This window comes from Mixophyes fleayi (assembly GCF_038048845.1).
Source record: "Mixophyes fleayi isolate aMixFle1 chromosome 4 unlocalized genomic scaffold, aMixFle1.hap1 SUPER_4_unloc_4, whole genome shotgun sequence".
Classification (NCBI taxonomy): Eukaryota; Metazoa; Chordata; class Amphibia; order Anura; family Limnodynastidae; genus Mixophyes; species Mixophyes fleayi.
In genome coordinates, this window is record NW_027445890.1 from 120,841 (window position 1) to 147,846 (window position 27,006).

The window sequence follows — 27,006 nt, forward strand, 5'->3', positions numbered from 1 at the left end:
ATAAAGACACTTTGCCTTACACTTCCGTTGCACTTTGTGAATGCACTGGGATTCATAACAATGGACAAGACTTCAGAATGTAGCGCCCCCACTGTGAGCGGCAACAGTTGTGGTTGGGAACAAATTTTACCACCTGGTAAAGGACCACCATCCAGACCACAGACAGTGATGGGCGACTCGAGCTTAATGGCAGGAAATCCCAAAGTACAAGCGAAATCCAGATCCAGAAAATTCCCTGCAGTACCGCTGTCTAGGAAAGCAGAGACAGATGTGGATTGTGCACCAAAGGAAATTACTGCAGGAACCAAGAGTGCTTTATTGGAAGATATAATCTGCAGACCTAGACAAACCTCTTCCACGTTCTCTAGGCCTGTTCTTTTCCCGGCTGGTCTGACTTGTTGGCACAGTTTTGGAGGAGATGACACCAGTTGCCACAATATAGACAACGGGCTAAGGTTCGTCTCCGGGTTTTCTCTTCCGAAGAAAGGCGATAAGCACTTGGCTGCATGGGCTCAGCAGCTTCAAAAGGTGCAGCAGGAGGAGTCTAAAAAGAGCATGAGGTGACGGTAGTATCCCTCTCAGCTTTTCTCTCTTTAAATCTACGGTCAATTTTAATGACCAATTGCATTAGACTCTCCAGTGTAGCAGGAATAGGATATTACAACAGGGAGTCTTTTATGTGTTCCGAGAGACCCAAACGGAACTGGCTCCGGAGTGCCAGATCATTCCACTCGTTATCTGTGGACCAGCGCCTGAACTCAGCACAATATTCCTCAGCAGAGCGGTGACCCCGTTTTAGTGCCCTGAGATGTGATTCAGCCGATGCAGCTCTGTCAGGCTCTTCATAAAGCAACCCCAGGGCATCAAATAATGCATCAACGGACTATAGTGGAGGGCATGTGGAAGCAAGGCTAAACGCCCAGGACTGAGGATCACCCTGGAGCAGGGAGATAATGATGCCAACTCTTTGCTGTTCAGAGCCAGAGAAGCGTGGTCTCAAGCGAAAGTAGAGTTTGCAGCTCTCCTTAAAATTGTGAAAAGAAGCCTTGTCACCGTAGACGCGGTCTTGTAGCTTCAATTTGGGCTCCATTGCAGGACCCGGAAGGCCTTGCTGGGCTTGCGAGGCTCTGGTGGCCTCTTCCTGGGCAGACAAATGCTGAACTAGGTTCTGGACCACCTGTGATATGGTCTGGATCTGGCCTGCAACAACTTGGGCTGGAGTGGGGTTCGTCCCGCTTTCATCCATGGAAGCGAACTCTTCCAGAACTTCACTGACCGGTTATAATGCTACGACTTGTCATCAACCTGTAGAACCAGGTAGAGAGTTCTTCACCTCTAGCAGCCGCCTTTCCAGTAGAGCTCGTTATGCTCACAGGTACTTGGTTGCCCCCAGGACTTATACTCGCGGTTGTACAGGCAAGGACTTATACTCGCGGTTGTACAGGTGTATGAACGTACTGTAGCGTAGAGTAACGGGGTGTAGAATCTAGCATGGTCAAAAGATAGGCCACGGTCTGGGTCCAGGAGCAGGTATTGTGGTCAAGGCCAGGCAAGATGTCAGGACTGGCAGCAGACAAGGATAATCCAGGAATGAAGCAAGGGTCAGGGCAACAGGCAAGAATCAAGTCCACAAGAACAAAGCCAAAGGTCATACACAGGAAGCCTAATAGAAATATTTGTTCAAGCACAGCACCAGGCTAATACACAGAAAATTGGAACTATAACCGACAGGGAGGCTAAGCCATCCATGCCTTATATACAGAGACTGATCAATGGCAAAACACAGAGGACAGCATGATAATCGGCCCCAGGAGCTGTTTAATTAATTAATTCAAGTACTAGCGCACGCGCCCGGCTGCCCCTAATGTTGGGACGCGGCGCTATCACTCACAACGTCCCCACTCTTGTCTAGGAAACGGCCGGGGCGAACCAGTAAGTGACAACCTGGTCGCCGAGGAGACGGCCGGGACACTTCCTGCAGGCTCGGAGAATCGCGGTGGCATGAGGATCGAGAGAGGAGGAGAAAGTAGTGGGGTCAAGAGCATCTAGATTGCACCTAGGAAAGCTAGATTTGGGTGAGAGGGGAGGGCAGGAGAAGAATGTAAGGGGTGCTAAAAATGGTACAAAGCGTGCAGCACAATCCCCTATCCCACCCCCAGTTACTCACCTGATCCCGAGGGAATACTATGGAAAACCACCTCCCATGATCTGAGGCTCGCCTTGCTCCTCCTCCTCCTGCACGCCACCGGTACGACCCTTGCACGGGGAAACAAACTGGAGGCTCTACTACCCTTCGACGAAAGGGCAATGTCCGAGGTGACGGCTGCGAGTCAGAGACACTGACTCTACCCCGGCTGCCGACACCTTATTTTGCTCTAGTCTAATACTTCGGCGCCGAGAGTACGAGGGCCTAGGAACAATCCCGCCCAAGTACTCCACCCACCAAAAGGTGGGAGCCCGTTCTGAAAAAGGGGACTTAGTGTTTTACTCACCTGATCACTCCTCTCCTTAGCTCCTGACTCCTTGCGTCCTAACGTCACCTGTAATGACACTACCCAGCCTCCCACCAACTCCAACTGTGAGGCTATGGTGGGGCACTCTTACACTGTTACCAGCGGATCCACCAGGGACCTAACCACAAACCAACTAGGGGTCAGGGAGAGACTACGTTTGTCAGAATCACTAGGTGGAATTGATGATACCTGCCAGCAGTTGGCGCTACTGAGTACTTAGGCGCAGAGTCTAACACGCCCATGGTTTTCACCAGGAACCACCGCAAGAAGGTATGGACTTCGCTGCAAGGGACATGCAAGTCGCGGCCCTCAGTATCAGTCAGCTGGCGAGGTAACAATTGACAAAAAAGGAGAAAAAGAAAAGTGTGTCTTAGAATAGAGGCACTCTAATGGCCAGAATTTTTTTAAATATATAACTTTATTAATTTGCATTCAAAAGTATATTATTTATTTATTATATGGAGAGTGTTTTCTCGTAGGCCTGTAGCGAAATATTAAAATATAATGTGAATTGTATTTACCAGGTTAATATGTACTGTTAAGAAGGTAGAAACAGGAAAAAATACCTTGCTGCGCTGCTACTCTGAAGTATAGCTGATACTTCTAAATGTACTAAAGAGAACAAATTGGATTAACTGGGATGTCTGCCACCTTTGGTCATTGGCGGCATGACGTCCTATAAGTGATATATTATATTGTACCAATAGTCACTATATATGGTATGAACGTATTATACGGGACCCTTGAAATATAGTGAAATATAGAACTCAGTTATCCATTTCTAGTTATACTTTACAGGTCCACTTTTTTTAAAGTCTGTTTGGTAAGAAGTATTTTTGTATTTCAGAACAAGTGATATTTATTCAGAGCTAATGTTGCTCAATTACTGCAGCAAAAGAAGTTGCTTATTTATAAAGTTTCAGTGGGAATTGTTAATCCAATCCACATCAAACCATTACTATTGAGTAAAAGTTTTTTCCCCCAAATGTCTATTTCTAGAGTATTTGTATAGCTCAATTATTGTCATTGGTACATGTATATAATACTCAAAACTTCATTCACTCCACCTTTTAGGGATCATTGGTCACTTCCCCACGTTTTAGGGACTGATTTTCTATCTAGTATATATTTACTTGTTCCTTAGTATAGATATCATTCATACAGAGCTACTTTTTTGGAATTCTCATTCACACATTACTTCAATGAAAAAGCGCTATATCTAATGAGCATCACTTCATAGCTACTTAGTAGTTGGTTGTCTCTCTAGATAATCTTAAATGCTTTCACAATCTAAATCTATCATGAGTAGCATACGCAGCGTCCGTCGACGCGCGTTTCGCTAAGAGGCTTTTTCGAGGCAAGCCGGGATGTGTGTTAATTGGCTTTATAAATGGGAAAATCCTCCCATAATTGGTGACGTCACTCAGCGACATTGATAGCAACCGTCCGGTCATGGGACTGCATCAGCCAATAATCTGATTTGCTGACGTCGCCTAACGATGTTGATGGCAACCGTCCGGTCATGTGACTGTATAAGCGAATTGTCTGATTTACTAGCGTCACTTAGTAATGTTAGTGGCGACCATCCAGTCATATGATTATTCCAGCCAATTAGTTGATTTAATTTCAGGTGAGGTATTTATCTGTATTGCAGTCATAAGAATGCTCTCTGTATTGTATGGTGGTCATAGGAATGCTCTCTGTATAGTATGGTGGTCATAGAAATGCTCTCTGTATAGTATGGCGGTCATAGGAATGCTCTCTGTATAGTATGGTGGTTATAGGAATGCTCTCTGTATAGTATGGGGTCATAGGAATGCTCTCTGTATTGTATGGTGATCAAACTAATGCTCTCTGTATTGTATGGAGGTCACAGGAATGCTCTCTGTAAGGTATGGCGGACACTAGGAGGCTCTTTATATTGTATGTGTGTGTATATATGTGTATGTATGTATATATATATATATAATTCATTTCGTGTGGTGGTGATAAGGGGGCCACTGTGATAAAGATGGCTCCATGGCACGGTGTGATAAAGGAGAAACTGTGATGGAGGGCACAGTGTGATGATTGGGCAGTGTGATACAGATGGTACCGTTACATTTATGTTTTAATTTGTTTCAGTGAGTTTTATTTCAATAACCAATTAATTTTTATACAGCTAGCATGTGATATCTGCATTTAAAGTACTTTGATTCTATGGAGGCTTATTACATAAAGATCCTTACAAAGCCAGACCGAGAAGAATGGGGAGGGAGGGGGCTTCAGTGCGGTCTAGAACTTGTAAAGCGCTAGCCACGCCCCCCACATAAGGTTGATCACGCCCACTCGACGATTGGCACTCCCACTTAGATGGGGGGCGCCGGTTCCCTGTCTCGTCCAGGGCACTAAAATGGCTAGTTATGGTAATGTCAATACTCCATCTCCTGGAGGGTCATCCGGTCTGGTGGAATGGGTTAAAGTATATGCCCCCATGGGAGAGAGCAGTGGGGGAAGCTGTGTCGGAAAAAGAGAGCCAAGTTTCAGTGATGGCTAGAAGGTAGAGGGGCCTATTTATCAAAGCTATCCGTCTTTTAATTTAGCGGTAAATCCTCGAAAACAACAGTTTTCGGGTATTATCGGCTAAATTACTATGTATTATTCTAGCATCGCTGCAGATATCTCAGATATCTGCTGCTTTGCATCTCTCATCGTTTTACTGAGCACTCCCCATAACAGTGCATGGGAAGTGCTCAGTAACTCTATGCAACAGTGACCGAAACTTAGCTTTCAACCATGTTAATATACGCCATCTGAAGCTGGCGAACATTAACATGATTGAAAACTTTCACTGAAAACAGCTCTGCTCAGAAGAGCAGAGCTGCACAGCGCATGTGTGAAGGGATCACATGATCCCTCCATGTCACTTTCCGCATGTTCTTCATTCAGGGATTTCTGTGCGCATGCCCGAGGTCACCGGTCGAAGCATGCGCAAAGGGATTGAAAGAGGGGTGAGCAGTGTGGAGAAGTGCCCCGGCGACAAGGCGGCCGAGAGGGAGGCGCAGGACAAAGCTACTCACCAGTCCAGCGGTGAGTATTCATTCCTCCCTGGAAAGGTCCCGGTGGCAGCGGGCAAATGAGCCAATCCCGGCTTACTTCCCGCTGCTGGCCAATCAGCGGCCGGGTCGGCGAACCAATCCTGGCTCGCCTCCGGCCATTCAAACTACTGGTGCCACCGCTAGCCAATCAGGGCTCGCGGCAACGGCTGATATCGTCAGTGTGCCCGCGGCTTTTTCTGTCGCCGGGCGCCAACGCGAGGGCTGTGCGGCGGCGGAGGGGAAGTAGGAGGACGTCGCGTCCAGACGTCCAGCAGCGGCGGAAGCGTTAGGGAGCCCTTGTAAGGGCTGTGAGCTACCCTGATGCCCGAAGACTTCAAGCAAGACGCCGGAGCAGAGATCGTCGGTGGGGAGCCCTTGTAAGGGCTAAGAGCGCCCCCGCAAAGCAGCCTTTGACAGCGCCAAACAGGAGAAGAGGCGCCGGCGGTTGGAGAGCCTGGAAGACCCGAAGAAGGCGGGTCAAGCTGAGTTTCCTGCGCGGAACAAGTGAGTACCAATTACTCTTTTAGCAGGACGCTAGGACCTGACGTAGAGTACGGAACACTCGGTTCCTAAGTAGGTACTAAGAAGAGTTCTGGAGCGGTTTATAGAACCCCATCCATCCGTCCGGAAGGGCACCCAAGTTCAGGACAAGACGGGCTTAACGGCCGCGGGCGCAGGCCTGTGGGGCACAGCGTCTCAGGACGTGAGAGTGGTCGGTCTAAGGTAACGTCCGGTGTGGTGAGTTCCATAGCGGTCCCTCTGGATCGGGTAAGTAACAGAGGTGTTGGGAAGGGCTGTCATTGTGCTGTCTCTCTTGTCTTACAGGTGCTGATCGGAAGACAAGGTAAGTGGAAGGAACCAAAGGGGGCACCAACGGAGAGTTAATAAATTTGAGAAACTTTTGAATCCGCATCTATGGGATGGGGATTGAAAAGTTTATACTGAAAAAGCGAAGGGTAATAATAGACCCCTAAGAGAGATGGAGATGAAGAGGTTGCGGACAGAGGGCAGTTTATTGCACATGACACTGCAGTTCCAGAGGGCACAGGAGAAAGCGAGGGAGGGAAGTGGGGAGATATGGATGAGATTGGCAGGGTTACTTGAGCGGGGAGGTGGGTTGTGATTAGGGTAGGACGGGGGGAGCTGGGGGTGAGGATGGGTATAGGACTTGAGCAAGGAGACATGGGGCGCATTTATCAATCATCGGCAAAAGTGAGAAATAGTTATCAATCCTTATCGCATGGATAAGGATTGAACTATTTCTCAAATTTATGAACAACAGATCATAGGAACAGCTGTTTCGAAAAACTGCTGTTTCTGTGATTACAAAAAAATCATACTTACCCCCCCTCTTCGGAAGCGCTGTCTCCGGATCTACTCCTCGTTCTCTTCATCCTTCAATTGCGCATGTGCATTTCGAAGAACTGCACATGCGCACAGAGATCCCTGCTCTGTCTCTGCAACTATCGTTGCAGAGATAGAGCTGTAAGTGACAGGGAGGGATCCTGTGATCCCTCCACACATGCGCTGTCCAGCTCTGCTCTTCGAAGCAGAGATGACAGCATTGGATTTTTTCGGAACTTGTTAGATTTGAGCTGGGAGCAGTCACCATACTGTTGAATGTCAACTACTCCTAAAAACGAAGATGAGTGCAAAGCAGCAGATATCCACGATATCTGCTGCAATGCACCTTTCATAAATTTGCGGAGGACACCCAGGAAGCTTAATTTGCCGGTAAGAGCACTATCATGCTTTCTTAAATATACCCCATGGTGAGAGACAGAGGGTAGATAAAGGAGAGGGAATGGAAGGACTGCATGGAGTGGAGGAGGGGTATATGAGAAGGGGAGGGGAGCATGAGGGAACAAAGAGTTGTGCGTGTTTATGATGACCACAGTTTAGCTTAAAAAGGAACAAACAGATTGTAACTGTGCTCTAACACTGCCCACAAATTATGTTACATGTGAAAACTTAAGTTGTGTTATTTTATGTGTCTCTGGATAAAAGGTAATCCGTCTGCTCTATATTGCTTGGCATCTGTGAGGATACCAGGGTAACGCATAGCCCATGTTTGTTGCCAGCTTACTGACTGGCCCAAAAGCAACCTTATTTGCCAAGCTATCACCTGCCTCAGAAAGGGAAACCTTTTGTCCTATGATATAACCCTGAGAGACCATATTCTAATGGCACGGTGACATACATGGTTATACTATACACGTGGAGCATTTTGGAGAAGTGTGACTGGCATATTTCAGAGAACAGGGGGACTCCAACGGGTACTGGACCTTTATTGATGTTGCTGGGTACTTGTGTGATGGATTGATATCGGCTTAGTTTTAAGAGAATACCAATAAAAATAAGAAAAAACTAAAATGTGAAGAAAGTGTTGACTGCAATTTCAGGCTGTTCGGTGGCAACAAATGATCGGCGGATCCCAATAACTGGTGGTGAGCATGGGGTTAATGGTGGCTGTTTTTTCCCACACAGTAAATAGAACATCTGTTTGAACGCTGCGTGGAAACAAAGTAATGCTTTCCCGCTCAAATCCTTTCATTCCCGAGTTGCTAATAAGACTTAGTATACCGTTGATCTGGGAAGTACGTTACTACTGGCGGGTTAATTTGAAATAGTCCACAGTTTATTTAAGCCAATCAAAGGAGGGGGGCATGCTTAACTCATCCAATCATCGTGCAGCGCTATGTCTAAATAGGATTGTTAAGCTGCCGTCTTTAATATTCATTATAATTTTGAATAATGGCTAGAACTAAGCAAACCGCTCGCAAGTCCACCGGCGGGAAAGCTCCCCGCAAGCAGCTGGCGACCAAAGCTGCCAGGAAAAGCGCCCCAGCTACTGGCGGCGTGAAGAAGCCTCACCGCTACCGTCCCGGCACTGTTGCTCTGCGAGAGATCCGCCGCTACCAGAAGTCCACCGAGCTGCTGATCCGCAAGTTGCCCTTCCAGCGCTTAGTACGTGAGATCGCCCAGGACTTCAAGACCGACCTGCGCTTCCAGAGCTCAGCAGTCATGGCTCTGCAAGAGGCCAGCGAGGCTTATCTGGTGGGGCTCTTCGAGGACACCAACCTGTGCGCCATCCACGCCAAGAGAGTGACCATCATGCCAAAAGACATCCAGCTGGCCCGCAGGATCCGAGGGGAGAGAGCATAGATACTCGTCCCTCCTACGTACACAGCACAAAGGCTCTTTTCAGAGCCACCAAATGCGCATTCGAACGAGCTGTATCCTCCCATCTACCCAGCTTTCCGACATTATATGACCTGGGAGGGGCGGGTGCTTTATACATGTTGAGATCTAAAACCTGTTTTAAAAGTTATCCCGTTTTTTTAAGTGTTACTGTAACGTCCCTAAAATTCATTTTAACAACAGTTCTCCCTTCGGTGCAGGACGAAACATTGCCTGGGTCTATACTGATTCCTAGAGTAACTAAAGTACGTCTGGGTTACCCAATGGGCGAGAGCTGATTCATACTACAAGCCGTTAAATAGATGCTGCAAGACAGACAAAATATTAAATTGAAGTCGGCTTATTTAGAACGTTGGCTGGTAGAATTGTATGTATTGTAATAAACATTCGTACAGGGGATGGTGGTGGTACAGTATAGGAAAACCTGTTATCCATGACTTACAGGGAATGTGAATACAGCCCGATCAGAGAGAAGGTGGGTGGCTCTGAAAAGAGCCTTTGTGGTCTCAGGATATCACGGGTGAATTATTTGGCGCTGGTGTATTTGGTGACGGCCTTGGTGCCCTCGGACACGGCGTGCTTGGCCAGCTCTCCGGGCAGCAGCAGACGTACGGCGGTCTGGATCTCCCTGGAGGTGATGGTGGAGCGCTTGTTGTAGTGAGCCAGGCGGGAAGCTTCTCCAGCAATGCGCTCAAAGATGTCGTTGACGAAGGAGTTCATGATGCCCATGGCCTTAGAGGAGATGCCGGTGTCGGGGTGGACCTGCTTAAGCACCTTGTAGACATAAATAGCATAACTCTCCTTCCTGCTCTTTCTCCGCTTCTTGCCATCTTTCTTCTGGGTCTTGGTGACGGCTTTCTTTGAGCCCTTTTTGGCTGCTGGGGCAGACTTGGCTGGTTCAGGCATTATAGCGACAAAACGATCCCAATCACAATGTGCAGAAACTGTTCCTGATACCTCCCACAGCCGCTCTATTTATAGGCAGCCCATGTAAATGAGACCCACAGTCTGCTCTGTGCACTATTGGATGTTGTGCGATGTCAAATCCCACCCGCTGCTGCGGATTGGTGTTTGTTTGAACTTGAGCGGCACTAGCTAATTTGATAGCGGACCAATGAGAGAAGGGTGTCTGTCCCTACAGCGTATAAATATACGGAGGCGGGACAGATAGCCTTATTGTTGTAGATTGACTTACACATAAGTTGAAATGTCTGGAAGAGGCAAACAGGGCGGTAAGACCCGTGCTAAGGCCAAGACTCGCTCATCTCGAGCCGGTCTCCAATTCCCGGTCGGTCGCGTTCACCGTCTGCTGAGGAAGGGGAACTATGCGGAGCGTGTGGGAGCTGGCGCCCCGGTGTATCTGGCAGCGGTGCTGGAGTACCTGACTGCTGAGATTCTGGAGCTGGCTGGGAATGCCGCCCGTGATAACAAGAAGACCCGCATCATCCCCCGTCACCTACAGCTGGCTGTGCGCAACGATGAAGAGCTCAACAAGCTACTCGGTGGGGTGACTATCGCCCAAGGAGGAGTCCTGCCCAACATCCAGGCCGTCCTACTGCCCAAGAAAACCGAGAGCCATAAACCAACCAAGAGCAAGTAATTTCCTGCTGGATAATTGTCCCCACAACACAAAGGCTCTTTTCAGAGCCACCCACCCCGTCCCTAAAGAGCTGATCCACGACTATAACATCCCGCTTTAGCTGTGTGTTAACTCGAGTTAGACGAGGTTACATTGTAATGCTCGTTAGATAACGGACACAGTTGAACTAAACTCCCCCATCCAGATTGGCGGTGTCGTCTATTAAACAAAAGTGAACCATATATGGCACTGTCACGGTGCACTGACGTTACGTTTAAACAAGCTGCAGACACTTTATAATAAGACGGCAGGAGTCAGTATATACGGCTATAATCTCTTTTCTCGCACCACCGCCGGAAAGAAACAGCTACTCTAGAGCTCAGCTTCATAGCGCACACATCCACCCCCATAGAGTAACAGAAAAGTGTGTGTGGAGGGGAATATATACTATATAGCTCTGTCGAGACCGAGTGGGTGGCTCTGAAAAGAGCCTTTGTGTGATTGACAGGAGTGCGGCTCCAAGTTACTTCTTCTTAGGAGCAGCCTTCTTCGGCTTAGCTGCCTTTTTAGCCGGGCTCTTGGCTACTTTGGGCTTAGCTGCCTTTTTAGCCGGACTCTTAGCCACTTTGGGCTTAGCTGCCTTTTTAGCCGGGCTCTTGGCCGCCTTCTTGGGTTTCACAGCAGGTTTCGGCTTCTTAGGGCTTTTTACTGCTTTCTTGGCTGCTGCCGGTTTCTTGGCCTTTTTCGGGCTCTTGGCTGCGCTGGGAGACTTCTTCGGGGACTTGGGCACTTTCTTGGCTGCCGCTTTCTTGGGTTTAACCACCGCCACCTTCTTCTTAGCTGCCTTATCCTTGCTCTCCAGCTGCTTCTTGTTCAGCTTGAAGGAACCGGAGGCGCCGCTGCCTTTCACCTGGATCAGGGTCTCTTTCGTCACCAAGCTCTTGAGCGCCACTTTCAGGCGGCTGTTATTCTTCTCCACATCGTAACCTCCAGCAGCGAGGGTCTTCTTCAGGGCGGCCAGGGAAACACCGCTGCGCTCCTTGGATGCGGACACGCATTTTACAATCTGCTCAGACACGCTTGGACCGGACGTTTTGTTGCCCTTCTTGGAGCTTCCTGCAGCTGCTTTCTTCGGCTGACGCTTTCCCTTGACGGGGGCCTCTGCTGGAGCAGCGGGCGCTGCGGCGGGAGCTGTCTCTGACATTTTCCGTGCACCAAATAGAAACAAAACTTTTACATGCAGATAATCATCAACTGAGTTGTTATATAGAGCCCAGGAATGCGAAGCCATTGGCTGTGGTGAAGAGCCAATCATGTGCGCAGATTCCGGGGGTATTGTTACCACGCCCATTATCCTCATGGACGCCGTTCTAGAATGTCGGCTCCCGCTTTGTGTTTCTATGGCTGAAAGAAATGAGTTTAATATGAAGTGTAATAATACCGGCTCGTTGTCCTTTATTTCATCAGCACATTGTGACGCCCTTTCGTCGTGTGTAGACTTTTTATATTGAGGAACCCCGGGCAAATACACTGAAAATACACCCAACACCCCCATCTCCCTAAATCTCCTCTCTGTATCTTAACTTATGATCAAATACGTGGATGCGCCCAAAGAAAGCTCCCGGATCCCCCAGTGACTGAGCAGAGTAAACCTTCCTACTTCTCCTTTTATGTCATGTTTCACTTCTCACGTCTTATTTCTACCTTTTTAAACCTTCAGACTCGTGTGAGACTGTCACGTTACACAGATGTTCCATACTGACAGGCATACAGTCATGCATCACAATCGTCAGCTCTGTATATGTCCAGTAATCACTATTCCCGATTTAACATTTGCGACAGTCTCCTACCAGACAACACTGAAAGGATGGTCACACGGCAGTTTGAACACGGAGCATGCAGAATGCAGCCACCGCCGCTGAATAAATGGTCACACACTGGTACAGAAAGTGAGTGAAAGTGCAAGCAGAGCTTTATTCCCAGCCTGAGAGCTCAGAAAACAGAAACATATACTGAGTTAACCGAACACATCTACGTTCTGCGTTCTAACAACAAAAGGTCGCCCTGATTGACATTACAGGACCAAAATATAATTGTACTACAACGGCCTGAAAACTGGCAGTGTTGGTATGACTCAGGAACCTGTTGCTTGGTGCTCCTCCCCTATTTCCCTCAAGTTCCCAATCAGGTCCGCCTCTCCTGTATAAAAGGACAGCTTGTCTAGCGTGTAACTTAGTTCGTTTGTTGTAGACGGAAAGAAGATTACCTTTGAACATGTCTGGCAGAGGGAAAGGCGGTAAAGGACTCGGAAAAGGAGGCGCCAAGAGGCACAGGAAAGTCTTGCGGGATAATATCCAGGGTATCACAAAGCCCGCGATCCGCCGCCTGGCTCGTAGAGGAGGTGTGAAGCGTATTTCTGGCCTCATTTATGAAGAGACCCGTGGGGTGCTGAAGGTTTTCCTGGAGAACGTCATCCGGGACGCCGTCACCTACACTGAGCACGCCAAGCGGAAGACTGTCACCGCTATGGATGTGGTCTATGCTCTGAAGAGACAGGGCCGCACTCTGTATGGATTCGGAGGCTGAGCACTGACTCCTCTCGTCTAATTTCATTACACACACAAAGGTCCTTTTCAGGGCCGCCCATCTCTTCCATTAGAGAGCTGTAATATTGCCCTAGTACTCGGTAGAATGTGTGGAATTCTCCCCACTATATATCGGTGATCTGTTTAACTTTTGTATCCTCGAGGATACACGATTAGCTATTTGAAACATATGCAAAGGTGATCGCTGCGTGTCAGTGTTGCCTTAGAAAAGTTTGTTAATAAGAGACTATCGTGTCCTGCTGGTAACAATGCACGATTGTAAAGCATACCAGATTATATAATAATTACATCTTGCACAGATACCTTTGCTGAGTAAATGTGACCAGTGGTATTGCAGTCTGTGTAAAACATTAAACGGTGCAACTCACGATTTGAACAATATATTATCTTTCCAGAAAACTCTAAATATGTGTCCCTATAATTGATATCTTGGTGCAGACTTTATAATATATGTGAGGTCTGGTAAGAGCAGGGAGATGGCATGAATGAAAGTAAAGTTTAAGTCAGCCTGGCTCATTCCCTCTTACATTTCAAAGGACAGCAGAAAGCATTCACCACAGAACTGGGTATTTGTTTTAATCATACATACAATAGTTTTAATTCATAGCATGGGACAATGTAGCACTGTGAAAATGGAGATGTGATTGCCACTGTTCATGCAGCGGTTATGATACATAGTAAATATAATATGTGATTTGACACTGTATATTAAATCTGTTCTTTGTTTCAGTCTGTACACTTCCCTGCATTCTAAGAGAGACTGTTACAATGTGCCTCAATACAGATGTTAGTCCTGTTTTTGTATTGTGACATATTAGCTGTATAACTGACATATTAGCTGTATAACATTGTTCTCTCTTTATTAGGAGCGAAGATTAGGGGGAGAAATTATATTCATAATTAATGGACACATGTTTGTTAAGTATTAATATCAATTATAGGAAGTATATTTAGGAAGGATTAGATTTTTCTTATGTGGATTATAGGAAACATGCATGCGCTCTCGGATCACATGGTCCCTTTGTGTGTGATTGGCAGCCCCCCTCTCTGATCTGGATCCCTGGTGTCTTGTTATGTGTTAAGAGTTACTTCAATGACAGGACATTGTTTACAGTGAAAGCTTTTGTCTCCTATAGCGGTTCATTGTAGCTTTAAAGTTATGTCATAGATGAGGTTGCTTTGCATTCCACTACATGTCACATAGTAGTACAGGCAACTTTATCCCTGATATCACATTTCATATATTTGGCTCATAATCTCGACAGCCAGCAAACCAGTCAGACAGCCAGCCACAGGGTTAACCAGGAGATAGGCATCGAGAAGCCCCGTCTGCCAATGGGTTACTTGCAATTGGGGATTTGGGGTTGGGGAAGTCACCCAACGAATGTCAGACAACAACTCTGCTACCACTATTTTGCACATATGCGTGGCCCAATTTCTCCCCTGTTGCCTCATACTTTGCTACATGACAGTGTCAACCTCCACTCTAGCTGAGTGACCGCACTAATGAGTTCCAATGGGACATCCAGGAACTGTGTACTGCTGTCTACCCCACCACCAGAACCAGGTGAGATCCTTACGGGACAGATCAGTGGCTTAGGCCAGAGTCTTTGGACCTGGAGAAGGAAGATGTGCTTGGGATAAGTCGAGACACTGAGTAATAAGGGTTAAATGTGTGCAAGAAGTGGCATAGTTTTATAACAACTGCGTTCAATACACCACTGGGTACACACCGTAAATTTTAGTGTTCAACTGCCAGGGAAGGGAGATGCAAGACCTATCTCTCACTCACATCCCCTGATAATGAAGAAAATGGAACCAACCAGCTGTGTCTAGCAGCAGTAACCACCAGTTGGGGGTAGCTCACAATGTGGTTAGCAAACGGTTGCACCAAGGTCTGTCGCTAGCAACGTCAGGAGCATGACGCTTGGGACAGAGGGTGCAGGTATGCATGAAGAGGCTGAGCTACAAGTTGAGTGATCGCTGACAGGTAACACCGTACGTAGTCTGAAGGCACATGTATCCAGATGGCCGGTGCATGATATAGTGCCCGAACATGGAGATGGACGGGTGACAGTACAGCACAGGAATATGCTGCGACCCTGTTTATTTTCAGAATCACACTTGGTGGTACCAATTGCGGAAGAACAAGTTGACCCACTGGTGGTGATGGAGGACTTCTGGTTCATGTTCCCACACATTGAGGATGTAGCAAATCCCCCACCTGCCAAAGATACGGTCATCCAGACCCCTCTTCCAGTCCTAGTAGGAGACAGCCCCACAGGGCCTTGCCCGCTATCCTGCCTCCCATAAGGCCCCTGAGGACAATCTTGGGTAGCCCCAGCAACCGGATTGCAAGTTACGTGTGGTCTTAGACTCTCTTTATAGGGACTACAAAGGACAAAACAGTGGGAGTTTAAGAGCCAGGACTGGCAACACTTTGGTTCCGGTTGCATCACGGTCCATCGAACTGCGTGTGGATGACGTCATCCAGTGATATCCCTAGACGGTACGTTATTGGAACAACGCGGCTCCCCTTGAGGGGCATTATGCAACACCGCTACTGGTGGACAATTTAGGTGTTCAGCGAACAGTGAAAAAGAGGACAAAGAAGTCAACTATGAATGTACGATGGAAGTGTTACGACTAACGGTCTTATATTCAACCTGTAGAATCAGGTAGAGAGTTCCTCACCTCTAGCAGCCGCCTTCCCCGTAGAGCTTGTTATGCTCAAAGGTACTCGGATGCCCCCAGGACTTATTCTCGCGGTGGTACAGGTGTATGAACGTACCGTAGCGTAGAGTAATGTGGTGTAGAGTCTAGCGTGGTAAAAAGACAGGCCAAGGTCTGGGTCCAGAGCAGATATCATGGTCAAGGTCAGGAATGGCAGCAGACTGGGATAAAGCAGGAACAAAGCAAGGGTCAGGGCAACAGGCAAGAATCAAATCCACAAGAACAAAGCCAAGCACAGCAGCAGGCTAAGACACAGAAAACAGGAACTATAACCTGCAGGGAGGCTAAGCCCTCACTGCCTTATAAACAGACACTGACCAATGTCAAAACAGAGAGGACAGCATGATAATCAGCCCCAGAAGCTGATTGATTAATTAATTCAATTACTTGCGCACGTGCCTGGTTGCCCCTAATGCCGAGACCCGGCACTATCACTCACAGCGTCCAGACTGTTGTCTAGGCAACGGCCGGGGTGATACAGGAAGTGACGTCCCGGCATGGAGACAGCCTGGACACTTTCTGCGGGCATGGATAGTTGCGGTGACCTGAGGGACCACCACGACCTGTTACAGTACTTCCCACCCCCCCCTTGAGGAGGGATCAAGGAACCTCAAAAACCAAGTTTTCCAGGGAATTGTTTAAATAATCTCTTGAGCAGTCTGTCAGCGTGCAGGCGCCTCTCAGGAACCCAAGAGCGTTCTTCTGGACTGGATCCCTTCGGATGCACCAGAAAATGGGTTTGTCCCTGAATCCGCTTGGAGTCGAGAATTTTTCCACAATAAATTCATGAGAACCATGCAAGTTGACTGGTCGGGGTTTGGGTTGTTCAGGAGTCTCAAACTTGGAGGACAAGACAACAAGTTTCAGGAGGGAACAGTAAAACATATTAGGGATTCTCAAAGAAGGTGGAATCTTCAGCCTGAAGGCAACAGGGTTAACTTTTTTTAACAATAGAAAACGGTCTAATGAACCTAGGTCCCAATTTCTTGCAGGGTTGTTTGAGCCTAATATTCCGGGTGGACAACCAGACTTTGTCTCACACCTTAAGAGAACAGTTCCTGAAATGACGATCTGCAAAAAAAATTGACCGAGAGGTGGCCTGAAGCAGGGCGGAATGGAACTTCTTCCAAATAATTGTGAGATGGGAGGCTGTTTGGCGTACCCCAGGAGAACCAGAAGAGTTGATTGAAGCAAGAGAATTAGACCTGGGATGGAGGCCATAGTTGCAAAAGAATGGAGATGTGCGGGTGGAAAAATGGCAAGAGTTATTATAGGCAAATTCGTCCCACGGAAGTAAAGAAGATCAATTGTTATGACATTTGGAAAAATATAATAAGATGAATTGTTCCAATGACTGATTGTCTTTTTCTGTTTGACTGTGGATGGTAAGCAAAAGACAGACTGATGTTGATGTCAAGGTGGTTGCAGAAAGATCTCCAAAACTGAGCCATGAACTGAGACCCACGATCAGAATCAATATCTTCAGGCAGACCGTGGAGATGGAAGATATAGCGAATGAATAGTGATGCCAGAGTTCGGGCATTGGGTAGACCTGCCAAAGCGATAAAGTGGGCCATCTTGTTAAATTCATCTACCACCACCCAGATTGTTTTGTGACCGGGTGACCAGGGTAAATCTACAATGAGGTCCATCGACAGATGTGACCAAGGTTTACTTGGAGTGGACAACGACATTATTTGTCCCGACGGAGAGCTTCTGATACTCTTGTTTCTAGCACAATCTCTACATGAGAGTGCAAACTCTTTAAAATCAGTGGCCAAATAGGGCCACAAAACTGTGCGCAGGAGGACTTCAGTGGTTTTGAAAACTCCAGGATGTCCGACAATCTTGTTGTCATGAGCCTCAGATAGTACAGCCTTCCTGAGATGGACTGGTACAAACAATTTATCTGAAGGAGTCTGAGGAGGAGCAATTCTTTGGAAATGGTGGAGAGCAGCACCCAAATCCTGGGTAAATCCTAAATGAATTGAGGATGAAGGAACTGTAGACAGCAGAACAGTGGAAGGGGCATGAGAGGTCATAAAGCGGCAGGAGAGTGCGTCCGTGCATCCGCTTAAACATTCTTGGAACCAGGTCTGTAAGAAATAATAAACTTGAAGCGGGTAGAAAACAAGGCCCAGCGTGCTTGTCTGGAATTTAGACGTTTGCCAGATTAGGGCAGTTAGAGGAGCTACCAGGTCCAAGAAGGAATTAATAAATATCAGGTAATAATTCTAAAGCCCAGGAATCTTTGTACGGCCTTCAGATTGGTTGGGCATACCCAATCTAAGACTGCTTGGACCTTGCTGGGATCCATGAGTAACCCATCCTAGAAATATAACCTAGAAATGAGACCTTATGGATCTCAAATTCACACTTTTCTAGCTTGGCAATGAGTTGATGTTGCCGAAGTTTAGAAAGGACATGTTTCACGTGAAGGCGGTGTTGGTCCACGGATGAAGAATATATCAGGTATAACACGACAAAGCGCCCTAATAACTCTCGTAGAACATTGCTTATTAGATCCTGAAAGACAGCATGTGCGTTGCATAAACGAAAAGGCATGGACAGGTACTCATAGTGACCTGAGTGGGTGTTGAATGCGTTCTTCCCTTCATCCCTGTCCTTGATACGTATAAGGTTGTATGCTCCTCGTAGATCAATCTTGGTGAATACTGAAGCACTTCTGAGTTTATAAAAAAAAAGGACTGATATGAGTGGAAGTGGGTAGGTGTTTCTGATGTGATTGTACTTAACCCACGAAAGTCAATTCAAGGTCGAAGAGAACCGTCCTTTTTTAGTCACAAAGAAGAACCTGGCTCCTACCGGGGATTTAGAAGGCCTAATAAAGCCCATTTTAAGGTTATCCTTAATATACTCCTCCATGGAATGTGTTTCTGGTAACGAGAGAGAGTACAGTCTCCCTTTTGGGAGTTTTAGAGCCAGGATCTATGTCAATAGTGCAATCGTAATCATGATGAGGAGGTAGCGTGTCAGCTGACTGCTTAGAGAATACATCAGAAAACTTATTGTAGGGTGACGGAAGCTGATCTAGAGGAACCTGGAGCAGACTAACAGGCACAGATAAGCAGGATGAAGAACAAGAAGGACTCCAATGAATGATGTCTCCCTTGTTCCAATCGATGACCGGACTGTGGAGCTGCAGCCAGGTATGCCCCAAGATCACCAGAACGGAAGAGCAATTAATTAGATAAATGGATGTTATGACTGTCTTTGTTTTGTATCTGGCAGCAGAACCTATAATCCATCAGAGGTGCTGCTGCTGTCCTGCTCCTGAACTCTGCAACATGCCTGAAGGAGTTAATCTCCTTGTCTGATGCTAATTAGAACTGCACCTGTTGCACTGCTTTAAGTACCTGCCTCTAGCTGTGCTCTGAGCAGTTCATCCATTTGTTCCTGGCTGCTGCTAACCTGCTCCTGTGCTATTTGGTATACCTGCTGGACTGAACTTCTGTGTATGACCCCTGCACAGGGCCATCTTAACAACATTATGGGCCCCTGGGAAAAGCAGTGCACCGGGGCCCATAGATATAGATATAGATATAGATATTTAGATGTATGCAGATACAGATACAGATACAGATACAGATATAGATATATATAGATAGATAGATGTACTTGCTCAGTGACCGGTGTAGTTTTTTTTTGTTGTTTTTTTTTTCTTTTGCAGGATTATTTATTCTCATTAAGAGAAGTGCCTATGGGGCCCACTTGCTCGTGGGGCCCCCCGGGCAGCTGCCCACCGTGCCCAATGGAAAAGATGGCCCTGCCCCTGCCTTTACCTTGGACCTTGCCTGCTTGCCTGAGACCCCAAATCATTTGCCTGTACCTTGGACCACGCTGTTTTACCTGTTGCCCTGACCTTTTGGACAGACTTCTGGACCTCGCCTATTTGCTTGATATCTGCCTGGCTATTTGGATTTGTTTGTCTGGTCTCTATTTGATCCCTGGACTCTGTCTGCTTTCCTGGACATCCTTGTGCCTTCTGGACTGGGGTAAACTTATCATACTTGTTCCTGCCATTTTACTATACAGTCTCTTTTGGAACCTGTTATCCGTTTATTTCAGTTATCTTTGTTAATATATTAACCTGAATAAATACACTTTGCCTTACACTTCTGTTGCACTTTGTGACTGCACTGGGATTCATAACATGATGAACTGCCATACAATCTGGGCCTGCTGATTGCACACTCTCTGCCTTAGTCCTGGAATTCCTAGTGTTGTTGCATTGAACTCTGTGTTTGGCTATTAGACATGTCTGTAAATCCACAATTACAAATGCTGCAAATGGACATTGTTCAGCTCTGTTACCAAATCATACAACTATCCATTTTACTCCAAGAACTACTTAAAACTCTTCCTGCTGCTGTGATAAGTAATTTCAACACTAATTCTGATTTTAAAGCAACAAACTCCTCTAATGAAAGCATTCAGACTGCAGAGAATTCTCCCAGAACTTTTTCTGACATTGGTGCTGCATCTATGATATTGCCAGCGGTCCCTACCATTAGGGATTCTAAACGACCAAGCTACCTGCGTCCCCCTCTCACTGAGGAGGAACGATGGCGCAGAAGGATTGTTAAACTATGCCTCTACTGCGCCAGTGGCGAACATCTCTTACAAAGTTGTCCGCTCCGCAGACAACAACATCCTATGGAGCAGCCTTCAGTGTGCTCCTCTCCAGACCCTAGATTGTTCTGCACAGCACCTCCTGTTGCTTTACTTCAGCCTAATCTGCCAGTTCCAGTTGCCACCTGTCCTGCGGTGCCAGTTCCAGTTGCCACCTGTCCTGCGGTGCCAGTTCCAGTTGCCGTCTTTCCTGCGGTGCCAGTTCCAGTTGCCGCCTGTCCTGCGGTGCCAGTTCCAGCTACTGCCTATCCTGTGATGCCAGTTCCAGCTACCGCCAGGACTGGGTCTCCGGCCATTGCCTCCTGTTCCGAGGTGCCAGCCTCTGCCTTCAGTCCTGAGTCCGCTGTGTCCGGTCCTGAGTCAGCTGTGTCTGTCCCGAGTCCGCTGTGTCCGGTTCTGAGTCCGCTGTGTCCGGTCCTGAGTCTGCTCCCTCTACTCCCGAGTCTTCAGCCGCTGCCTCTACTCCCAGGTCTTTAGCCGCTGCCTCTACTCCCGGGTCTTCAGCCGCTGCCTCTACTCCCTGGGCTTCAGCCGCTGCCTCTACTCCCGAGTCTTCAGCTCCAGAGGGGGCGCTGCCCTTACAATCTGCTCCAGAGAGGGTGCTGCCCTTAAAATCTGCTCCAGAGGGGGCGCTGCCCTTACAGTCTGCTCCAGAGGGGGCGCTGCCCTTACAGTCTCCTCCAGAGAGGGCTCTGTCCCTCCAGCCCATTCCAGAGAGGACCCTGTCCCTCCAGCCTGTTCCAGAGAGGGCCCTGTCCCTCCAGCCCGTTCCAGAGAGGGCCCTGTACCTCCAGTCCCCTATCGAGTTGCCTGTCCATGCGGTTCAGCCCGGGTTGCCTCTCCATGCGGTTCAGCCCGAGTTGCCTGTCCATGCGGTCCAGCCCGAGTTGCTTGTCCATGCGGTCCAGCCCGAGTTGCCTGCCCATGCGTTTCAGCCCGAGTTGACTGTCCATGCGGTTTAGCCCGAGTTACCACTTGCTACTGTCTGCATTGAGGCATCTCACAGTGCTGTTTGCTCTGAGGCATCTCACAGTGCTGTCTGCTCTGAGGCATCTCATAGTGCTGTCTGCTCTGAGGCATCTCACAGTGCAATCCAGTCAGAGTTCTGTGCCCAGTACGGGCTTCCCATCAAGTGTGCCCAACTTGCCATCCCAGTCGGGACTCCTGCTCTGCCGTTCCAGTTGAGGACTCTCCAGAGACTGCTGCACAAGCTGGGTACTCTCCAGAGACTGCTATTGAGCCTGAATGCCCAAAAGCCTTTTCCGAGTCATCAGATCCTCCTCCAGTCTTCTTTGATGGAGACATCAAACAGTTTGTTATGGTACTCAAACTTTCCATGAAACAGTTTCAAGATTGTCCGGTTTATTTTGTTGATCAATTTAACCAAGTGGGTTCAATTATTATGTGTTTTAGAGGGGAGCCACAAACCTGGGACTTCTCATTACTAAATTCCGATGACCCCATTATTCATAATACCATGGACTGTTAATACTGTTTGTCAGAAGTACACTCCATCCACAGTCAAGTCATTTGATCACGATTTTTCTGTGCCCGTTCCAACCTGTGCGTCAGTTCCTGCACCTGTCCATAAGACCTCTATGAATGTGTCTTCCATCAGACAGTCTAGGTCACCTAGGGAGAAGGTTAACAAGAATGGAAAAACCTTTGCTTTGCCACTTCAGTCACAACAAACACCAACCTTGGTGACTGGCTTTTTGGGCATATCATCATCGGGTGATAAAATAAAAGGTCCTATCCCGACTCTAGGCTGGGACTCAGACTCTGAAATTGAATTTGTGGAGGATACTAGAGAGTTAGTGGACAAACTTTACAATTCTTCTGCTTCTGAAGAATGGGGTCTTCTCTGTACTCCATTAGAGAAGAGCCCAATTGTGTCTCCAGGGAGATCTTATAAAAAGAAAAAGAAGAGGAGAAAAACCTGAAGGGAGCATGTATGGAGCGTCTGGAATCCGCTCCTTAAAGGGGCGGCTATGTTATGACTGCCTTTGTTTTGTATCTGGCAGCAGTACCTATAATCCATCAGAGGTGCTGCTGCTGTCCTGCACCTGAACTCTGCAACATGCCTGAAGGAGTTAATCTCCTTGTCTGATGCTAATTAGAACTGCACCTTGTACACTGTTTTAAGTACCTGCCTCTAGCTGTGCTCTGAGCAGTTCATCCATTTGTTCCTGGCTGCTGCTAACCTGCTCTTGTGCTATTTGGTATATACCTGCTGGACTGAACTTCTGTGTATGACCCCTGCCTGTACCTTGGACCTTGCCTGCTTGCCTGAGACCCTGAATCATTTGCCTGTACCTTGGACCACACTGTTTTGCCTGTTGCCCTGACCTTTTGAAAAGACTTCTGGACCTCGCCTATTTGCTTGATCTCTGCCTGGCTATTTGGATTTGTTTGTCTGGTCTCTATTTGATCCCTGGACTCTGTCTGCTTTCCTGGACAGCCTTGTGCCTTCTGGACTGGGGTAAACTTATTATACTTGTTCCTGACATTTTACTATACAGTCTCTTTTGGAACCTGTTATCCGTGGATTTGAGTTATCTTTGTTAATATATTTACCTGAATAAAGACACTTAGCCTTACACTTCCGTTGCACTTTGTGAATGCACTGGGATTCATAACAATGGACAAGACTTCAGAATGTAGCGCCCCCACTGTGAGCGGCAACAGTTGTGGTTGGGAACAAATTTTACCACCTGGTAAAGGACCACCATCCAGACCACATACAGTGATGGGCGACTCGAGCTTAATGGCAGGAAATCCCAAAGTACAAGCGAAATCCAGATCCAGAAAATTCCCTGCAGCACCGCTGTCTAGGAAAGCAGAGACAGATGTGGATTGTGCACCAAAGGAAATTACTGCAGGAACCAAGAGTGCTTTATTGGAAGATATAATCTGCAGACCTAGACAAACCTCTTCCACCATCTCTAGGCCTGTTCTTTTCCCGGCTGGTCTGACTTGTTGGCACAGTTTTGGAGGAGATGACACCAGTTGCCACAATATAGACAACGGGCTAAGGTTCGTCTCTGGGTTTTCTCTTCCGAAGAAAGGCGATAAGCACTTAGCTGCATGGGCTCAGCAGCTTCAAAAGGTGCAGCAGGAGGAGTCTAAAAAGAGCATGAGGTGACGGTAGTATCCCTCTCAGCTTTTCTCTCTTTAAATCTACGGTCAATTTTAATGACCAATTGCATTAGACTCTCCAGTGTAGCAGGAATAGGATATTACAACAGGGAGTCTTTTATGTGTTCCGAGAGACCCAAACGGAACTGGCTCCGGAGTGCCAGATCATTCCACTCGTTATCTGTGGACCAGCGCCTGAACTCAGCACAATATTCCTCAGCAGAGCGGTGACCCCGTTTTAGTGCCCTGAGATGTGATTCAGCCGATGCAGCTCTGTCAGGCTCTTCATAAAGCAACCCCAGGGCATCAAATAATGCATCAACGGACTATAGTGGAGGGCATGTGGAAGCAAGGCTAAACGCCCAGGACTGAGGATCACCCTGGAGCAGGGAGATAATGATGCCAACTCTTTGCTGTTCAGAGCCAGAGAAGCGTGGTCTCAAGCGAAAGTAGAGTTTGCAGCTCTCCTTAAAATTGTGAAAAGAAGCCTTGTCACCGTAGACGCGGTCTTGTAGCTTCAATTTGGGCTCCATTGCAGGACCCGGAAGGCCTTGCTGGGCTTGCGAGGCTCTGGTGGCCTCTTCCTGGGCAGACAAATGCTGAACTAGGTTCTGGACCACCTGTGATATGGTCTGGATCTGGCCTGCAACAACTTGGGCTGGAGTGGGGTTCGTCCCGCTTTCATCCATGGAAGCGAACTCTTCCAGAACTTCACTGACCGGTTATAATGCTACGACTTGTCATCAACCTGTAGAACCAGGTAGAGAGTTCTTCACCTCTAGCAGCCGCCTTTCCAGTAGAGCTCGTTATGCTCACAGGTACTTGGTTGCCCCCAGGACTTATACTCGCGGTTGTACAGGCAAGGACTTATACTCGCGGTTGTACAGGTGTATGAACGTACTGTAGCGTAGAGTAACGGGGTGTAGAATCTAGCATGGTCAAAAGATAGGCCACGGTCTGGGTCCAGGAGCAGGTATTGTGGTCAAGGCCAGGCAAGATGTCAGGACTGGCAGCAGACAAGGATAATCCAGGAATGAAGCAAGGGTCAGGGCAACAGGCAAGAATCAAGTCCACAAGAACAAAGCCAAAGGTCATACACAGGAAGCCTAATAGAAATATTTGTTCAAGCACAGCACCAGGCTAATACACAGAAAATTGGAACTATAACCGACAGGGAGGCTAAGCCATCCATGCCTTATATACAGAGACTGATCAATGGCAAAACACAGAGGACAGCATGATAATCGGCCCCAGGAGCTGTTTAATTAATTAATTCAAGTACTAGCGCACGCGCCCGGCTGCCCCTAATGTTGGGACGCGGCGCTATCACTCACAACGTCCCCACTCTTGTCTAGGAAACGGCCGGGGCGAACCAGTAAGTGACAACCTGGTCGCCGAGGAGACGGCCGGGACACTTCCTGCAGGCTCGGAGAATCGCGGTGGCATGAGGATCGAGAGAGGAGGAGAAAGTAGTGGGGTCAAGAGCATCTAGATTGCACCTAGGAAAGCTAGATTTGGGTGAGAGGGGAGGGCAGGAGAAGAATGTAAGGGGTGCTAAAAATGGTACAAAGCGTGCAGCACAATCCCCTATCCCACCCCCAGTTACTCACCTGATCCCGAGGGAATACTATGGAAAACCACCTCCCATGATCTGAGGCTCGCCTTGCTCCTCCTCCTCCTGCACGCCACCGGTACGACCCTTGCACGGGGAAACAAACTGGAGGCTCTACTACCCTTCGACGAAAGGGCAATGTCCGAGGTGACGGCTGCGAGTCAGAGACACTGACTCTACCCCGGCTGCCGACACCTTATTTTGCTCTAGTCTAATACTTCGGCGCCGAGAGTACGAGGGCCTAGGAACAATCCCGCCCAAGTACTCCACCCACCAAAAGGTGGGAGCCCGTTCTGAAAAAGGGGACTTAGTGTTTTACTCACCTGATCACTCCTCTCCTTAGCTCCTGACTCCTTGCGTCCTAACGTCACCTGTAATGACACTACCCAGCCTCCCACCAACTCCAACTGTGAGGCTATGGTGGGGCACTCTTACACTGTTACCAGCGGATCCACCAGGGACCTAACCACAAACCAACTAGGGGTCAGGGAGAGACTACGTTTGTCAGAATCACTAGGTGGAATTGATGATACCTGCCAGCAGTTGGCGCTACTGAGTACTTAGGCGCAGAGTCTAACACGCCCATGGTTTTCACCAGGAACCACCGCAAGAAGGTATGGACTTCGCTGCAAGGGACATGCAAGTCGCGGCCCTCAGTATCAGTCAGCTGGCGAGGTAACAATTGACAAAAAAGGAGAAAAATAAAAGTGTGTCTTAGAATAGAGGCACTCTAATGGCCAGAATTTTTTTAAATATATAACTTTATTAATTTGCATTCAAAAGTATATTATTTATTTATTATATGGAGAGTGTTTTCTCGTAGGCCTGTAGCGAAATATTAAAATAGAATGTGAATTGTATTTACCAGGTTAATATGTACTGTTAAGAAGGTAGAAACAGGAAAAAATACCTTGCTGCGCTGCTACTCTGAAGTATAGCTGATACTTCTAAATGTACTAAAGAGAACAAATTGGATTAACTGGGATGTCTGCCACCTTTGGTCATTGGCGGCATGACGTCCTATAAGTGATATATTATATTGTACCAATAGTCACTATATATGGTATGAACGTATTATACGGGACCCTTAAAATATAGTGAAATATAGAACTCAGTTATCCATTTCTAGTTATACTTTACAGGTCCACTTTTTTTAAAGTCTGTTTGGTAAGAAGTATTTTTGTATTTCAGAACAAGTGATATTTATTCAGAGCTAATGTTGCTCAATTACTGCAGCAAAAGAAGTTGCTTATTTATAAAGTTTCAGTGGGAATTGTTAATCCAATCCACATCAAACCATTACTATTGAGTAAAAGTTTTTTCCCCCAAATGTCTATTTCTAGAGTATTTGTATAGCTCAATTATTGTCATTGGTACATGTATATAATACTCAAAACTTCATTCACTCCACCTTTTAGGGATCATTGGTCACTTCCCCACGTTTTAGGGACTGATTTTCTATCTAGTATATATTTACTTGTTCCTTAGTATAGATATCATTCATACAGAGCTACTTTTTTGGAATTCTCATTCACACATTACTTCAATGAAAAAGCGCTATATCTAATGAGCATCACTTCATAGCTACTTAGTAGTTGGTTGTCTCTCTAGATAATCTTAAATGCTTTCACAATCTAAATCTATCATGAGTAGCATACGCAGCGTCCGTCGACGCGCGTTTCGCTAAGAGGCTTTTTCGAGGCAAGCCGGGATGTGTGTTAATTGGCTTTATAAATGGGAAAATCCTCCCATAATTGGTGACGTCACTCAGCGACATTGATAGCAACCGTCCGGTCATGGGACTGCATCAGCCAATAATCTGATTTGCTGACGTCGCCTAACGATGTTGATGGCAACCGTCCGGTCATGTGACTGTATAAGCGAATTGTCTGAT

The 27,006-nt window shown here is 47.3% G+C and overlaps 5 protein-coding genes across 5 annotated transcripts; 3 read left to right on the top strand and 2 right to left on the bottom strand.

The window, feature by feature from the left end:
* The first annotated feature begins 8,342 nt into the window (after window positions 1-8,342).
* LOC142111688 (histone H3) lies at window positions 8,343-8,755 on the top strand. Its single transcript, XM_075193846.1, has one exon. The coding sequence runs from the start codon at window positions 8,345-8,347 to the stop codon at window positions 8,753-8,755; it is 411 nt and encodes a 136-aa protein (XP_075049947.1). The 5' UTR covers window positions 8,343-8,344.
* Window positions 8,756-9,269: 514 nt separating this feature from the next.
* Window positions 9,270-9,738, bottom strand: LOC142111698 (histone H2B 1.1). Its single transcript, XM_075193857.1, has one exon. It carries the CDS (start codon window positions 9,695-9,697, stop codon window positions 9,317-9,319), a length of 381 nt encoding a protein of 126 aa, XP_075049958.1. The 5' UTR covers window positions 9,698-9,738; the 3' UTR covers window positions 9,270-9,316.
* Window positions 9,739-9,885: 147 nt separating this feature from the next.
* LOC142111697 (histone H2A type 1-like) lies at window positions 9,886-10,443 on the top strand. The gene has a single exon (XM_075193856.1). It carries the CDS (start codon window positions 9,999-10,001, stop codon window positions 10,389-10,391), a length of 393 nt encoding a protein of 130 aa, XP_075049957.1. The 5' UTR covers window positions 9,886-9,998; the 3' UTR covers window positions 10,392-10,443.
* Window positions 10,444-10,871: 428 nt separating this feature from the next.
* LOC142111691 (histone H1.01-like) lies at window positions 10,872-11,574 on the bottom strand. The gene has a single exon (XM_075193849.1). The coding sequence runs from the start codon at window positions 11,572-11,574 to the stop codon at window positions 10,894-10,896; it is 681 nt and encodes a 226-aa protein (XP_075049950.1). The 3' UTR covers window positions 10,872-10,893.
* Window positions 11,575-12,644: 1,070 nt separating this feature from the next.
* Window positions 12,645-12,956, top strand: LOC142111702 (histone H4). The gene has a single exon (XM_075193860.1). The coding sequence runs from the start codon at window positions 12,645-12,647 to the stop codon at window positions 12,954-12,956; it is 312 nt and encodes a 103-aa protein (XP_075049961.1).
* The last annotated feature ends 14,050 nt before the right edge of the window (window positions 12,957-27,006 follow it).